At 37.0% G+C, this 18,559-nt stretch overlaps 1 protein-coding gene across 7 annotated transcripts in view; it reads left to right on the top strand.

Annotated features, from left to right (window-relative positions):
* The window catches only part of ADAMTSL3 (ADAMTS like 3), a 216,531-nt gene that overhangs the window by 187,816 nt on the left and 10,156 nt on the right, over positions 1–18,559 (top strand). For 6 of the 7 annotated variants that reach the window (XM_082769441.1, XM_082769440.1, XM_082769444.1 and 3 more), the window contains 6 exons: positions 987–2,067; positions 3,962–4,089; positions 4,405–4,533; positions 15,582–15,764; positions 17,397–17,516; positions 17,958–18,170. In XM_082769441.1, the coding sequence (XP_082625567.1) occupies positions 987–2,067; positions 3,962–4,089; positions 4,405–4,533; positions 15,582–15,764; positions 17,397–17,516; positions 17,958–18,170 (1,854 nt within the window). The remainder of the gene's footprint in view (positions 1–986; positions 2,068–3,961; positions 4,090–4,404; positions 4,534–15,581; positions 15,765–17,396; positions 17,517–17,957; positions 18,171–18,559) is intronic. The other variant, XR_014318280.1, reaches the window with a different exon arrangement.

An 18,559-nucleotide genomic window follows, 5' to 3' on the forward strand; every position in this document is an offset into this window, starting at 1 on the left:
GGTATCTGAAACATTGCAGTCATTCTGCTGTTGCCTCCTGTGTGCCTACCCGGCCACTTCTGGGAAAGCCTGCCTGTGGTGGTAGCATTTAAGCAGCGCCCTAGAAACCTTTCCACATCCAGCTGTCTGCAGTAGGATGCAGGAGGAGCTTTGTAATACCCGGTGTCTCTGTACCCTGTCTGCATGAAGCTTTATGCAGTATTGTCTGCTTTTGTCAATTCATCTGATGACTGTGTTTGGCCTCTCCAAGTTTTGACTTTTCTCTTTCCTCACTTCCCTCTCTTCATTCTTGGCATAGCGCTGTGAACACCTCATCTTTCAACCTGAAGAAATTACCCTCAGTCAGTGATTACAGGGTGGCTCTGCTTGTTACATGTACTGTGTCTTCATTGACTGCTTCTTTCACCTCCTATGTCGCTGTTTGGCTTCAGTCAGGCAGACAACAAGCAAGGCCAGCCAACAATTTAAATAACAGTCAAGGGGAGCCTTGCTTTTCAGATGGATTGTGTTTTATTTAGGTCATTCCACTCTTGACAGTGCACTAATGTAGGGAAAGTAATAATGTGTTCAAATTTTTGATTCACTTTTTCCATTCCCTTCATGCCTAGCCTTTCTGAGGCAGCAATAGGAAACATAACCATAATAGGATTATGTATATAATATAAAATAATATATAATATATCTCAGTATACATTTAGGTATGTGTGCACCATCTATGTCCTTCATATAAGTATACATTGCTGGTATCTTCTCATTGTTGGGAGTTTTGGGGAAGAAGTAATAGAATTCTTGGCTGGAGCAGGGGAATGTTATGGTTTCATGTTGTTCATTTTCCTGCATTTTTGTGACTTAGATAAAAGCTCAACATTTTGCAATCTGACTTGAACAAAGTCAGGAAAAATTCCGTCAAGCATTCTGTAAAAAGCAGATTTTGTAAGCATGAGTGCCAATGATTAGATACTTTTCAACACTTAGTTTTCTTTCAGAGATTAAACCAAAGCTTCCAGAAAAGTATTCTGCTCATGGACCTCAGATTGTCAGTATTCACCGAGTCTATATTCAGACCAGACAAGAGAAGCGCATCAATTTTACCATAGGAAGCCGAGCATACTTACTTCCAAAAACATCTGTTGTAATTAAGTGCCCTGTACGAAGATTCCAGAAATCACTTATCCGATGGGAGAAAGATGGACAACACTTACAAAACTCTAAAAGACTTGGCATCACCAAGTCAGGGTCACTGAAAATACATTGTCTTGAAGCAACTGATATCGGTGTGTACCGGTGTATTGCAGGCTCTGTGCACGAGACATTTGTACTCAAACTCATTGGTACTGATAACAGACTGATAGAACCACCAAATCTTAGAAAACATGCCAGTGAGACTGCTAATGCAGATCACAACGAGGCCAACAGCTTTGGGGCCAAATGGCATAAAATGAGCAAAATGTGGCAAATGTGGAGTAAGAAGAATGAGCTCTATCTGGGTGACAGGCAAGTAAATGATCAACCATTTCTGAGAAATCTTGAAACCTTTGGGAGTAATTCAGCAGAAGAATTTAGCTCTCGAGAATTCAAGAATAAACGACTGGAGGCAGCAGTTCTCCAAGGTGCCTACAGCATGGATACCGTGCAGTTTGAAGAACTAATAAGCAACATGAGTCAGCTCATTGAAACTGGAGAAGTCAATGATGACTTGGCATCCCAGGTCATTTATCAATTAATTGCTGAATTATCTAGGCTTCCACAACCAACCACTGAAAAATGGAAGGGGGCCCAGGATGAGAAATTTGCCTCAAAATTCACAGGCAAATCACCAAACAAATCTGAACATTTTAGCACAAAAGCTGTTGATAAATTAATGTTGGACCAGAAGGTTCCAGTTATTATGAGGCAAAAGGAAATTCCTGGAGTTTCCTTTAACAAAACAGTAACTGTACGAATTGGAAATACAGTTTTTCTGACCAAGAATACTCATGCTGTCAATCTACTGTGTGAAACAGCTGGTATTAGTGAAGTGAAATATACTTGGACAAAAGATGGGGAGACATTAAGATCCTCTGAGAAGTAAGTAAATATCTTCTTTGAATGAATTATGTCACTATAAACTGTTAAAATACACCCTGCTGTGTGGTGTTAAAACATACTGCTGTAAAAATGAGATAAGCATGAATCCTGTGCCTTCCATCTTTTTATTTAATTTGTTTTCTTTCAAATGTCTGTCATGTTGTTTTGTTTTACTAACTTCCAAGTGTGTGTCCATTTCCACAATATTACATGCAAGAATTGATTATTTTTTTTACTAGGTTAATTTTGGATGTAGCTGTTTTTGTGATCTGCCTTAAACATTTCAGCTGCATCAGAAAATGAACAGATTTATACTCAATTAAATTAAGACGACTATTGGATGGATTTGTTCATATACCAGATACAGTGAGATCACATTAAAAACTTCTGCTGTGGTATAGATGAAAAGCAGTATTTCTTATGCCTCATCTTATGGAGGGAAAATATCAGTTGTCTCTTCACCATCCTTCAACACGGAGTAAATTTTTAGGTATACCTGTGTCTGCATAACTTAAATTAAAAAAAATAATAATAAAAAATAACTTTTTTATTTTAGCTTTTTAAATTTTGTAATACTTTAGAACTTGTAAAAATTTCTGCTAAGGACAGTGCAGTGCAAAATAACGAAAAACTTCTAATACTATCTCATTTCAAAACTACACCTGAAGAACAAGTACAGCAAGTGTATTATACTCAGTTGTTTACTTAAGACAGAGCAAATACCTCATTGTTGATAAATTAGAAACTCACCTGATAATACTAACATTAGCTTTGTTGGAGAGCCTCTTAGAATTATAGCTAGCTCTTGAGTAATGAAAAAAAATGATTCTGAAATTATAGACATTTTTGGATATTTCTCAACATACTTAACCGATTAATCACACTGCCAAGAAAAATATACTTCTGCAGGGCTATCAATTAAAGCAAAGACACCAAACCAAACCATTTTTTAAAGTGCAAATGTTTATGGAACCACGTAGCTCCCACCAGTTGTTTATTTTGTTAACTGTGCATAATTTCCCACTAATTTGTTGCAAGTGATACTTTCGGTTTTTTGGACATCATGATGTTTTGTTTATTTGTGAGCATCTGTTTGATTCCTAATGTCTACTTTCATAAATTGCCTTTATTTTAGCCCAGACTGATATTCTTGCCCTTAGGATACATTGGCTACTTAGTTTTCTTTCCCAACCCCTTTTTTTTTTTTCCATGTTAAGCTTTCTTATACACAAATGCATGTATGCGTTTATATTCATATATGTATATACATTTGTGTACTCAAAAACCAGTGACAGTAATAATATTGCATCTGAAAAAGAATGTGAGCAAGTAAGTAGGTTGTACTGCAATGCCACCTCACATATCTTGCCCTGAGATGGCAGGCAAGGTGTTCAAGACACCTGTGAGTTTTTGGTAGAAGACTTCAGCTTTAATGATGATATTAAAATTAACAAACTAACTACAGTAATTTGGGAGTCATATTAGTCCATATATTTGCAGATTCCACAATCCTGCTAAAAAAAAAAAACAAGCTTGCACTGGAGAAATTAATTTCTTGCCAAGCCTAATACTTTTAATTGTGGTAGTCTGATTTCTTCATGCTCTCATTCCTGAGGGATTCTGGTTAGCAGTAGTAAATCTGCTGTCTTTCAAAGGGCAGCAATTAGGACACAGCTTTGCAGAAGAAGGATATCTGAAGATTCTTACATACATGTATCCTTTAGCTCTCCCCCTTTGTCACCAAAGAGGAGGCAAAACTGTTACTGCATGCATTGGTTTAGTACAGTAAGTTTCTAAAAAGTTTTGTTGCTGTATCCTCAACTCTTGCAGATAGAAGGCTCAGCTGTGTCTGTCCTAGGGCTGTAACCCTTGTCTTTTCTTGAATATTCTGCAGCATGATCCTGGACACCATTGGAAAAGTGCAGATTCAGAGTCCTACTCAAAAGGAACTGGGTACATATGGATGCCTGGTTGTTAATGACTTTGGTTTTGATATGGAAACATCTTTGCTATTGCGTGCAGGTAGGAATTGTAGCATCCACAGAACTGGGGATGTATTCTTTTCATACACCTATCCCCAGCTCCATTTGATATAGTTTCTTTTGCTGGCAGTTTATGAAATTCTGCCTGATCTAATAGGTAGTAATGAGATGGTCTTGCTCTAAAACCAGAGCAGGTTTGAGCTGAGTCTGCTTTTGTGTATCCCACCTGTATTTTTGGGGTGGTTCTTTTCAAACTGAAATCTGTTCCAAACATGACAAATTTAAACACAAGCTCTATATTTACAAGTCAGATAAAGCTTTTAATATTGATTATTCTTTTGCTTTCATTTCAAAGAGGTTCCTGTCATCTTGTCCTCTGTGTTAAATGTTACAAATCTGGAAGCCAGCAATCTCTCTGCTATCGTTGGAGATACAATCATGGCAAGAATTGGAGCAAATATTATGATTGAATGTCCAGTGAAAGGTAAGCAAGAACTCCACTGAAATTCCTTGTAATGTTAAAATAAGAAGTTTACTCTGTATCTAGAAAAGAGCTACCAGCAAAGGCAGCAAGATCATTGATCATTAGTCATTTTTTTCAGTATGTGTGTCACTCAACAAGTCCTATGTCTTTTCTGTTGGTCACTTTAGTTTACACATATGTGCTATGTGTTCAACAGGCTTTGTTTTAGAAGTACTTTTCTTTCCATCAAGTGGTCTGAGTTTCCACTACAGAACTTAAAGTCCACTGAAGTGAGTAACTATCTTACTGCAATAGCAAGCATAGCCAGCTGACTTGCTCATCAGGGAGCTCTCCTTATCCTTATTTGAGATGCCCATATGTCTAGACTGTTGTTAAAACTGAAAATGAAATCTCCAGCCATAGTTTAATAGAACTTTAAACCTGACAGTGAAGTAAACTTACCTTTTAGAGCCATCAGTCTGCAGCTGCAGTACAGAAGACAAAGAAAAGTGCCGAGCCATGAAAGCATATAGATATTGTCTAGCACAACATCTGTCAAGCAGCATTAAGGTTAATCAAAAGCTACATGCATTAAGCAGATCCCTGTTTCATTTTATTTTCTTGTCCTTTTTAAAGGAAAGGTTGATATTTTCTTTTTCAATCTCATCAATATTATCTTTTAAGTTTCATTTGCAAGATTTAACTCACAGTGGTGATACTCTGTCAAATATTTAATAAGCGAAGGTCAGTCCTTTGTGCCTTATTGAAGAACATACATGAAAATATTTGCTGATAACAGTAGACGTTGCAATTGAATACAAAGAGACTTCAGAGAAATCAGTGTGCCATTCACATTTATATTGTTGGGGGAGCACGTATCTGAGTGTTGATACTGAACCAGAATACTGATATACTGATAGAAATATATATGCAAATAGTTCTGCCTACAATTGCGGCGCCAGGCTGACATATATTAGGACATGTGGCTCTGCTATTTGCTGTTGTACCAAGGCTAATTCTTTGATGAAGTAATATTTTCCAACTACAGTTTGGCAACTCTGTGCAGAACTGACCTACATCTCAAATTCAGCAGAGAGTTAATGTCACACTGTTAATATTAATATTGTTAGGATGGGTAAGCAGTTAGCAATTTAAGTATAAATTAATATTTTCACATGGGACTGTGGATTTCCAAATGCTTTAGAATTGTATATATTACTGAGCCAAATCTTAGTTATGGTAAGACACCAGTGTTGACTTAAAATTGATTTATCTAATTGCTTTATTTCCCATCATTGCCAAGGAAATGAGTATTACTGCTTGTGAATAAAATAGAGTTTACATGTCTTAAAATTTCTCTTAGCCTAGAAGCAGAAAAACTTATGAAATAATGTAAGCAGAGTTTTTTTCTGATCTCCTTTTTTGATGAAAAGTAATACACCACTGACTTTAGTAGACTGAACTTAATAACACTCTGCTAATGTTTGTCTAATAGGGCGGGAACCAAAAATATGTCCATTTACAGTGTAGTGAGATGAGGACTTTGTTGTAAATGCTGATGAAATATCCTGTGAATTATGAGATGAGCAAACATTTGAATCAGAAAAAAAAAAAAAAAAAGTGAATATTTCTATATACTCTGAAGGTTCTGTTCCTACAAGCAGATAATGCAAGTCTGCAAGAGCCCTTTTCTCATCAGACATGTTGATTTATAATAATAATGTGGTTTCTTCTTGGAGTAACAGTCCCCTGTAAATCCTTATAATGAATATCTAATGTAAAAATGACAGTAGTTGAATGTGACTAGCTGTAAGCTGAGGATCTTAGAACGGGCTATGAAAATAAAGTAATTACAAGAGAGAGCACTTCTTTGAGTTTCGTGGAGACCTTGACTAGATCTGGAGTGTCTTTTCCTCATTGCCCATTCCTCTGAACACTCAGAGAGGATGTATTTTTTTGTGATAACTTCTTGGTCTATCTAAGAAAAATATTACTAAATAAGTCTGTGTGCCTTCACGTTCTGCTACACACTTGCATGGTATCCATCGCCACAGACAACTCACACAGATTTCTCAGTGATGTCAAGCAGATACAGCAGAGCTGTTGGACTTTTGCTAGCCCACAGCATAGCTGGGCAAAAGAAGTAGTAGCTTATGAAGAAGGTATCTGTGTGCCATGCCACTAACAGAATTCTTAAATTACTTTCAAATTTCTTGGCTGCAATGACTTCTGAGCTCTGATTTTGTTTGTTTGTTTGTTTTTCCCCTGTAGACTGAATAACCTATAATCCTTGTTTACAGTTGTTCAAACCATTGCTTTCTCTGTACATAAATATATGTATCAAGTTCTACGTTTTGTCTAGCCACACAAGATCTATTCATATTTTCCATTATGAAACACATGAAAATCATGTATATATGCTAAAAAGGTAAGTTAATTGTTCATTTAGGAGAGACCACCATGCCAGCTGCAAGTAGGATCAACCTACCCAACAATCTGACAAAGACAGTTGTGAAAGGTAGAGTGGAAGTGATGTTACAGGGAAAGGTACACTTTCCAACTTTCTAACTTCCTCTACAGGCTGGCTAATAGCTAACCCTTTAATTATTCAAGGCCAGAAGGAGAACCAATTGTGTTCTGCCTCAGGGACTCTGGGTTCATTAAGGCCACGTTATGCAGAACAGTTCTGGTTTTAATGGAAAGGACATAAAGTTTAATATTATATACAGTCATCTGACTGCATTTTTTTTCTTTTCTTGTTGTTACTGATTTGGTTCTTTTTGTTCTTTCAAGGCTGTATCTTGTGCACCCTAAAAACTGCTTTCAGAAAAAAAACATTTAGAAATGTTAAAGAGAAGTGTATCCTAACAAATAGAAGAACATAAGGAACAGGCAAAGAAAATTTAAGTAAATCGCTGAAGCTAATAGTATAATTTTCTCTTTTTAATTTATATTAAAACTTTTTTCCACTAATTGTTATAAGCTCATTTTATAGCTCCCACCCGAGCATATGCTAGAAGATATTCATAACATTCTGGACAGATTCATATTCCATTCTTACGGCCAAGAGCTTTTCAATCAACACATATGTTATAAATATCAATACTGATTGCTCCAAATTACTCTTGGATAACATTTATTGTATTTGCAGAAAAGATCTTCTTGTGATTATTACTAAAATAAACTAAAACTGTCAGACTCCATTTATTGTGAAACCTTGAAAGTTCTAAGTTGAAGTATAATAGGGGAAAATTATATATATGTAAAATATGCATTGTCTGCCACCTGCTGGTGAGAGAACAGAAAGGAAATACTGACTTAAGGTTGTTTAGACTGTAAACATTATATTGCATCTCTAAAATATCTTGGCATAACGGCTTTTAAGAGCAGAAACTTCATCTTGATACAAATGCTAATGCCTCTGAATATACTTTGACTCTCTAAGAATAGCATTTTGATTAAAAAAAGAGGCAAAGAATACAAAGAACCTGTTGAATCAAGGTCATCTTTTAGCACACACATTTCACAAAGATGGACCAGCTACTTACTGTCAGTATTGGAACTTGAAACAAATCCAGATAAATCAAGAATTTGATTTTCCATCTGTTCCTTCATTTACCCACAGTATTCCAAATGTAACTTTGATGTTGTTTTTTGTCTTCTATGCTTAACCACTCAGAAGACATCTCAGTGAAGAATAGCAGTTTATTACATTGGATTCTGGATCTCCTTTTCTTTCCCTTTTTTCTTTCCCTTTTTTCTTTCCTCTTCTTTCCTCTTCTTTCCTCTTCTTTCCTCTTCTTTCCTCTTCTTTCCTCTTCTTTCCTCTTCTTTCCTCTTCTTTCCTTTGTGTATTTTTCTAGAAATAACAACAGATTTTAAAGCGATAAGTATAGCTTTATTTTATGAGGAAGGAATGCCCCTTAAAATTAGGAAAACGAAGGGGGAATCTGATGATCATATGCTCCTTTTTAGTATAAGTGCACATACCTTAGTTTTAGTTTGGATATGACATAAGCTTTATAGTAAGTCTTCCAGTCCTTCCCTTTGCTTTGTGTCTTTGAACAGTCTGGGAGCCTAAAAATTGAATCCTTCTGGATCAAACTAAACTGAAAGGTGTGCCTACAGACTGTACCTTGGCTCTGAAATACTAATGGACAGAAAGTCCTGGGGGCCAGGTGGGACTCACCAAGCAGTCCAAGGCAAGCCCTCACCCAAACAGACATCAAATATGTTTCAGGACCTGAGTACCAGCTATCTCTTTTTATAAGCACATTCCTGATGCCCTTCACATTGAGGAAGAGTCATTCAGTTAATGACATGTTTTTAGTCCTCTTTGTCTACACATCCCCAGCTGCCCATCATTGGACACAAAAGACTGGCTTAGATGGACTTCGGGTCTGATTAAGAATAGCAATGCCTGTGTAATTCTTTAATTTCTGATAAATTTTTATTTTCCAAGTCCTTGAGAATGTTCCTGCTTTATGACCATAAATGACTGGGTCCTTGGTCATAGAGCCATGGCTATCTAGTAAAGTGAAAATGCAATCACTAATCAGTTGGGCAAAACTGTCTCTGATAATAGTGCTGAATTGTAGAATTGCCCTGATGTACACCAGGCAAAGCTTTGTTTGGGGATCAACTAGAGTATTTAGTCCAGTAGTGATTTCTGAGTTCACACTTGACTCAGACCTTCTTATTTAGATGCCTAATATTGTTGCCTTACTTTATTGCCTGGTTTTGAAAAATCTTAGTGTTAAACACCTGTGGCTGGAAAAAAGATCAAGCTCTCTTTGAGCTGACAGCCAGAGAACTAAACAGGATCTGACAGAGCTATAGCAATGGTGGGATGAGAAGGGGTCTTGCTTCATGAACCTCTCTAAGGAGGTCACCAGATGTCAGTAAGTATATCTAAATCCTGCCAGATGCTGCTACCACCTAGGAAGAGGGGCTGTTGCATGGCTGCTACAAAGAGACACAGGTTATGACTTCGAAAGATTGCAAAAGAGCAGGGTGGTATCAGAAGGCAGGAGGGAGGATTGTACGAGGTGCCAAAATGTCTCACTCCAGCTCTCAGTCCAAGTCTATTATTCCCAGTGAAGTGGGCAAGATTCGTGCAGGTAATTTCAGTAGCAGCATGGTTTAGCCCTATTAGCATTCACTAGAAGTTGATTGCTCAATTGAGCAATCAAAATAAAAATTGAGATGACAATAAAGGCAGTTTGCAATTTCTGCTGAAGAAAATATGAAGATGTATAAATTAAAGAAGTTGTATGGTGAGTTACACTAAATCCACGGTAGGTGTTAGTAAGTGCAGAATGAATAAAATGACATTCGGTGTGTATATTACTGACCCAGAATCATTTCCTCTGCAAGATGACATGTGCAGTTATCCTCTAAAGTTAGGTAAACTTTTAAAGAAGTGCAGCAAAATGTGATTTGTGCCAGCGCAGTTCTGCCTTGCTCTTGAATGGGAAATACAGAATACTTTATGAGATTCTACATAGCTGGGGGAAAATTTTCTGAAGACATATCCAATGTTTTAGAGTGACTAGTTAGTAGGCCAAGATTTTTATGGTGTGTAATATTTCATAGGGCTTTCAAGGTTGGAGGAAATTTGTTTTTGAACACTGAATATTTTAAGGGCACCCTATAGTGCGGATTCCATTTTTTTCCTTTTTTAAACACGTGTTTCACAGTCCCATCCGGAGCTAGAGTTTTTTTCCATAACATTTGCTGTCCCAGGGCCACTCATGGTGGAAAATGACTTTTTTTTCATGGAACATTGAGTATTTTAGAGCTGTTCCAGTGCTAGTGGAAAATAACCTGTGCTTGAGGTCAGAAAAATAGATTAAACTAATTTTAAAGTTTTATAGCCACTTAGGTCTATAGACGAAATTTTTAACATCAGAGGATTTAGATCCATTGCAAGATTAAGATTCTGATTTTTAAGGTATTCTAGCTGTAAGAAGGCCCCAGCTCAGGAATGCATCTTTGTTCATGAAGGACAGTTGTAGCCATGCTTAATTTTAAGCATGTGTTTAATTGCATTCCCTAATAGGGAAGGATTTAATCCTATGCTTAAGTGCTTTCCTGACTTGGAGCCACAGGATATGATTGTTTGAGTTTGCTACTAGCTGAAGTCAGTGATGCATCTCTCCTCTGAATCACTGGGATCTAAACTGCACTCGGGGATTCTGAACCTTTGGCTGTTTGGGTGAGTCGATACCTTTGGGTTCATCCTCAGCTGCATCTGAGTGGAGGTGGGGTATGAAGGAAACAAAGGTGGCTACAAGCCATCTCTTACCTCTTCTCATTCTTGTACTGGCAGGGGATCAAATCAGGAATTCTTCAGCTTGAAAGCAGTATTTTTTTGGATGTAGATAGGTAATGACTTCCTTCCAGGGTTACAAACTGGAAGATTCTTTTTTTTTTTTTTTTTCTTTCCCAAAGAGAAGGTCTAGAAAATGATTCCCAGAACAATTTGGTGTCTTCTGACCCACCTAGAAAGGTAATCTAATAATTCTATAGAGGAAGCTTATGTAGATTTGAAAAATTTGGACACTAAGATGAAAGGAAAGACATGTTTTAAAACTGTCCTAGTAAGGACAAATGACAACAGAAGAAACATCTTCAATTCTAACTAACAGAGGGTGGAAAAATAGAGCAGTGAGGAGTAAAAAGCCATTCTAATCAGCTTTTAAACATCTCTGTTAAGAATTCTGAACACACGTTTCCTATTTAATATGTCTTTTCTATACAATCCTGGGCTCTTGAAGACAAAGTGAACGTTATTTTTGTCTGTATAAAGTCTTTGTGTGGATCTGTTTGTGTAAAGGAGAGTGAAGCATCTGCATTAAGATTAAACTTTATGCATAGGATGAAGTCCTCCATAAATCCCTAAATTCAAGGATAATTTCACCTCCATTCACTTTGTCACCTTGAAGAAAATAAATAAATAAATCACCTAATGGCTTCTTTTTGCTTAGTTTAGATTCTCTTTGGAAAAGGTAGAAAGTTGTGGGTTTTGTTGTTGTTTTTTCTTTTGTTATTCATTTTGATGGTATGCTTGAACTGTACCTGAACTGTTTCTGTGTAGGAAAATTGGTGCTTGTCACAGTTCTGAACAGTCTTGTCACAAGAAGAATGTGGGAATTGCATACTTTGCCTGCTTTCTCACAGGATGGATGAGACTTAACTCAATATGCAGTGCTGGATACCAGTAGAAAATTTTATTACAGGGTAATAAGCATGTAGTCTAATTTCTAAAGAAAAAGTGTTGAAAATCTGCATGATGGAAGCCTTTTCAACAGAAATGTATACAGGTGACTGCCTGGTGGGGTTGTGCTATGTGCTGTGTGTTGTGACAAGGGTTTTACGCAAAGCACTGTTAAGAACAGAGACTACTAGAAAGGTAAATGAATGGCTAAAAATAATTTTTTTGAGTATCCTCCAACAGTAAGAGTTTCTCCTGATAGGAATTCCAGAAGTGATAGTATGCAAAAGAACTCAGTGTCTTTCATCAGAGTTATGGCAGAAAAGGATTTTTTTTGCTGGCAATATAAACATACAGATAAACTGAAGCTGTCCAGAAGAGCTTGAAATGTACATGCTGCTTTACCCAAGAATGCAAAGGAGCTGGAATAGAATGGATGGCTTTAAATTTTTCTCCTGTCTGTTTTATTTCTTTACTCCATTTATAGGGTGTCTATCAGCAGATACGATAGCACCACACTTTTTTTTTTTATTTATTTTTTTTTCTGGCCAGATTCTGTTCTGTATCTCTCTGGATGCACAACTCTGAAAGCTTTATACAACATTTGAGCTCTCCAGTTTTGGGTTTCCCTGAAAGGCAGGGGTAGAGGCCCCTGCTATCTAGCAGACAGCCACATCCTGCCTGCAGCATGCAGAGCCATACCCTCTCCTCCATGCATGCTATACTCCAGCAGGATACCACAACCTGTAGCAGGTCCCCAAACTCTTCTCTGAAAGGTGTTTTTCCATTCTTCCTTAGTTGAGGAAACTGAAGGTTTGCTTAATGGCAGCCTACCCAAAACCACCTATAAAGGGATGCAGAAGGACTTTGACTGCAATTACCAGTTGTTCTTCAGCAGATGATCCAATATCTCCCAGCTTTGCTTTCAGACAGTGGATTGTTTTCCATGTAATACAAAGGGGACAGAAAGGGAAAACCAAATGCAAAAACTTGAAGGGTCCTCAGGTGACCATGAAGAGGCCAACTCAGAGGGAGTCAAACACCTAATTCACATAAAAACTTAAATAAGATCTAACTTTTCAGAAATTTTAGATAAAATACAATACAGAGGTGTTCTGATTACTATTTTCAATGTGATCAGCTCAGATTTATGGATGTCCTCCGAAGGTACCTAGATAACGTTATCTGTGCTTTGTAATAACAGTGTGTGTTGACCAGACGGTGCTTAATAATGTTGGTTTTTCCATGATATTTTTAGTTGATCATTATAAATGCACATTTTTGCCTCTTTTTCTGTAAGTGGCAGCACCCCAAAGATTACTTGGTTGGATTAACTGTGCATTTCAATTGGACTGACTGTTGGACTGCCATGTGGAGCTCTCTCCTCACTTACGTTCCTTAGACCTACAATTTATATTTGTGTGTTCACATTATTCACTTTGGCAGTGATCTGATTTACTTATGTGTGTGTGGTATTGCTTGCTTGTTTCTACCAAAGAGAAATATATACAGCTTTTTGGAGAGAAGAAAAAAAAAAAAAAGAAAGAAAAAAAGAAGAGGAATCACTTGCTAGTGACTTAAGGGTGTGTGACAGCTACTCAGTTTTGAACCTCAATGGAGAGGCAAAGCTATTCTGCAGATTTCTTCTGCAAACTGAATTCCAGTCAAGGTTTTAAAAGGCTCAACATCCCCCTGAATGAGGGAGAAGTAGAGGAGTAGAGACATGGCAATTCTTCTGGCATAAATGCTAGGATACAACTGAAATTTGGAAGAAAGACACATTTTACTTAAGTGAAATCCCAGGAATGTGGCACATTTTTGAATACTGTGCTGCAGGCAGAGGGAAGACTATCATGGGATGATATTTTGGCCTGAATTTTGATAGAGGCTCAGGTTAAAAGTTAAATTTGAACCTTCCCAAACATTTTCTTGTTTTTGTGTATTGTGGAATTTAACTTTAAAGCTCTTAACTCTGGTCCCAGCTTAACCATGCTCCTTCTGACATATTCTTGGCTCTGATCAGCCTGCAGGACTTTGGTGCTAGTGAGGGTAGTCTGGCTGCAAACCTGTAGGCCTTGGATTAAAACAACTCCGCATCCTCACAGCACCTCCTCAGTCCATCTATGTAGCGAGTGTGTATGCTGGAATGGCCATGGAAAATACACTGTAAAGGAAAAATGTGTCTGAGTATGATACATTTTAGCCAGAAAGCTGGGGTATAATGAAAAAAAGACCCTTAGAACAGGACCTCTTCCTAATTCCAAAAGGATTTTTCGATGTGGCATAAAGCTTCTTCTGGAAACTTGAAAAACAGCCTGCTTTTTTGGACCCTTGTGCGCTCTGAAGATATGTATCTTGTTTTTATACATTTTTACTCAGTAAAACACAATGTCATGAGTTTAAAAGCACTGAACATTTGCTAAATTGCATAGAATTTAAATTTGTGATTATGCAGGAGGGCGTTTTTGTCTGCTGTCTTTCTAGACTAAAATGGTGTGTGGAGCTTTTTCCTTCAGTGCAATGGCAGGATCCAAAAAATATGTCTGGTTCCTATTACAGTAAAGGAAAAACTTGAGGTGTGCATTGAAAGTGCTAAGCCAGTGATTGAAATGTTAAAGTTGTTCCTAAAGGCTATTCCACATCATGAAGACATCATCTGAAAAGTAATACTGCACAATGATCTGTGAAGCAAGGAGCCTGAATTAGCATTCAATATGGCTGAAACTTCCAAATGTCCCACATTTGGGACAGCTTCTCTAGCAGAACCCATTTTGGTAGTCTTCAGGGAGCACTGATCAATATATTTAGACAAGAAAACAGAGCTCAGGCAAAAGGCACTTCAGCTGCTCTGGCTTGTGCCTTGTGTATTCACATGCCTCTGTGGCTCGTCACTGTGCCGCGTTATGTCAGTCTTACCCCACGATTTATCCAGGATTTTGGAGCCTTGAAAGAGTGCCTCATCTGCAGCAGCTCAACTGGAGCACAAACAGTAAGGTGGCGGATCTGCCAGCTTGCAAGATATCCTTTGGAAGGCAAATGTTTGAGGAAAATAAAACATCTGTAGAGGTCCTTCCACAGAGGTAATACTGTGCAATTGGAAAAATCATCTAATTAAAAATAAACATCTGAAGTCATTCGTGGATCAAAATTTAGAATGAGTTTCTTAGAGTACAAGCTTGACAGTAGGAAAGGGATAGGCCTTTGGCTTTCTGTAGCGTGGTAAATGAGAATGCTCAACAGCTGAGCCCCTTGCCCAGTTGTTAATAGCTCTTTCTGTTCCTTTTCCTTCACGCTCCATTGTTACAAGTTGTATTTATGACATCCGCTACATGAAGTTTTCAGGTGTTTTTTGGGGTAGAAATTGGCCACATATTCTCTATTCTAATTGGTAAATATGTGTGGGTTTTTTTTTTCCTTCAAGAAAAACATTTTTTCCCAATTTATTTTTCTGCTATATTATTTTTAAATTAGAAATTTGATATTCGTTCCTTTCTTCACCCATTCTGGGATGCAGATAGTTGTGTTAATTGGCCCTGACTTGGGTTAGCAGTCTCACATATTTTGATAGAGAGATACGTGAGCACATGGCTTTTGTAGGACGGGTAGCAGTTTTTGAAACTGTTCTGTGAGCTTACCTTGAAGTTCTCAACCTTTAATCTCTCAGGGATGCTGAATTATTTGTAGGGCTCCAAGTAAGCAGGTTTGTTGTGAGTGGAAAAATTACTTGTTTTGTTTTGATAGTGTTACACTGTCTGTGAAAGAACAAAGATTCTTGGATTCTATGGTAGCAGTTAGCAGTAAAAAATATACCATTTATCTTACCCTATTGTTTTTAATTATATGTATTTAAAAGGTGTTCCCCAACCAAACGTAATGTGGTTTAAGAAGAAAGACTTCCAACAAATTGGTTCTTTCCTGCCTTTGAATGGCTCTTTATCTCTGAGGAATGTTTCCTACGAAGATGCAGGAACATATATTTGCAGAGCATCTAATGCGCTCGGAAAAGCTGAAGCTGCGTCTGTTCTCCACTTAACTGGTAAGTGCTGAATGAGAATTCCTTACTGCTAACAACAGTCACCCACTCTTATTATCAATTTTTACTGATTAAACAATTTGGGTGGAGGGAAGTGGGGTGATATTTAACACTTAATTATGAACTAGGAGTTTTTTATTTGATCTGACTCTCTGGGATCTGGTCTGATCTCTCATTTCCTGTAATAGTGCATCTAGGTACAGATGGACTGACTTGTGACTTCTTCAAAAGTTGTTCCATCTTCTTGCTTCTATGGAACAAATTTAAGCCCTTAAGCCATGAGACATATTAGAAAATTAAATCAAATGTCATATTACATTATGTCCAGCCCTTTTATATAGGGGAACAGGGTAGGCTTGGGTTCAGAAAATCTTCAGGGAAGTATAGTGAAATGAAAACAAAGGATTTTGTTTTTGTTGTTGTTGTTTTTGTTGTTGTTTTGTTTCTAATCATAAAGGCTGATAAAACATAGGGATGTAGAAAAAAAAAATCAGAATATGAACTGCTAACTCTCAGAATAGAAAATGTAAAGAAAAACTCCATTTAAATGACTCTATTGTAAGTAGATTAATCATGTAATACTGTATAATACAATCACGCCTTGCAAATAGCTCCAGTAAATGGATCATTCAGCTCTAGAGATTAATTCTCAATGTTTTGGTGTACAAAGTACAGCACAGTTATACATGGCTAATCCTGCTACAAAGCTTGCTTTGTACACATATGTTGGCACATATATGTTGGCAGGTTATGGATGTTTGGATCTGTTGGCCAAGGAAGATGTACCAAAGACATGAGACTTTTTTGTCCCAGCATTTACATAGATAAGCAGGAAGCTTGGTGCAGACATTGTACATTGAGGAAAAATCTTGAGTAATCCATCCAACCAATGTAAAATGACCCATGGAAGTTAGAATAAAACAAAAGATTTAAACCATTCTGGAAGGAGAATCATGGATATTATGCATACTCATTAAAACAGAAATGTTGACTGAATGGCAAGAACTGCATGTTACTGACAGATTGCCCACATTTCTGGCAGTTATGCTGTCATATGATAAAAACGAGTTGCTATAGTGATAGGTATATGATTCTGCCTATATTATATACTATGCCTAATGAGATTTTAAGAGATTTTTTTTTTTTTATTGTAGCATTTTGTCACAATTCTTTCAAATGAAACAAAGGAATTGGCCAAATTCCAGTGAGAGAATTATTAAGATTTATGTGTGAATGACTGGTAACGACATAATAAATAGTATTATTTGTAACAGTAAATAGATCATACATCCTATAAATTTTGTTTGTAAACATGTTCATTTTGTTCACAAACATGCTAATTTTTGCTAATAAATACAATTATTTGTTTCTAATAAATACAACTCAACAAATTTTATTAATTTAGACATTGGCATGAACATTATAAATAATTTGTACATTTCACTGTTTTTGTATCTTAATTATATATATTAGATGAACAATTAAATTGCACTAATAAAGGTGATCCTAAATAATTCCGAAGCACTGTTATCCTTGTGCTTCATAACTAAGGTGCTGGATATTTTGATAGAAAGTTTTTTTTTAGCATCTTGATTTAATTCCTGCTAAGGAGAGATCTTGTATGTTGTTTTACAGAACAAAGATTTACAGAAAATCACACTCCACTATCAAAGGGAAGCAGAAAAAAGCGTGTTCTAATGGCATCTGGAATTGGTACAAATGTTAGTGTGGTACCTGGAGATCCATTAAGAATAGGTATGCTGGTTTTTTATACTTCGTCATTTGAATGATGTGTTCTGCTCATTAAAACAGAGAAGGCCCAATGGAGAAAGTGAGTGTAATTCATAAGAGTCTGGGTTTGCTGGTATGGTGTGAAATCTTCGCTCCATTTAAATAATTGCTCTCCCACACACCCCTGCATTCATATAGAAGTGAAATTTGTGAGATCTTACTGAAAACAAAAATACAAAGAAATGTGGTAAGTATACATCACCTTACATACCTGATAGCCCTCAGAGGGTGGTCAGGATTTGGGGCCATAGTTTGGGCTTCAAGTAATTAATGCATGCTTTTGTTTTTATTTTGACTGTTGAGGTCTTGTATATAGAGTCACACAATCACACATACCTATGCAAAAAATATTTCAATGTAGCTCCTGTGTTTATTAGAAAACGCTAAAATACTGTTGATTTTCAGGTTGCCCAGTGCTGCCAAGCTACAGAAACACAGTTCGTTGGCTTTTCAGAGGTACTCCAATTGAGGAAGCTAAGACCTTGGAATACCGAACCCTGGCTGGGGGTCGCATCCTGGAGGTGAACACCAACTCTGGGCAATTTGCTGGACGGTTCCGATGTTGGACTTCAGCTAGTGCAAAACCAATGTCAGTTTGGGTAAATGTCAAGAAGGAAGGTTTGTGGAAAATTATATGACAAATTATTACATTTTTGAATACTGTTTTCTTTCACTCTGTAAAGACTTCCTTGCACATTAACTTGTTCTTATATATGAAAAGTAATTCACAAACATGTATAACCTCATGTGTATGCATAATCCCATTTAAACTAATAGGTGATGTTCATACCCAGGGTTGAGTATGGGCAGAAGCAGGACTTAATACCGTGTGGTCTTTCCCATTTCTTAACCGTGTAGCTGCGAATGTGAGAGGATGTAGCCCAATTTGGTGTTTTGCTGCTTTAAACAATTTTAAATCAGGTGCTTTTTCTGAACTTCCTCTTCAGCAAATCATGCAAACTGTTACCATAATAGCCCACCAAAAAAGAAAGAAAACTGACTTTGAG

The sequence above is a fragment of the Aythya marila genome (genome assembly GCF_965140915.1).
Source record: "Aythya marila genome assembly, chromosome: 11".
NCBI lineage: Eukaryota > Metazoa > Chordata > Aves > Anseriformes > Anatidae > Aythya > Aythya marila.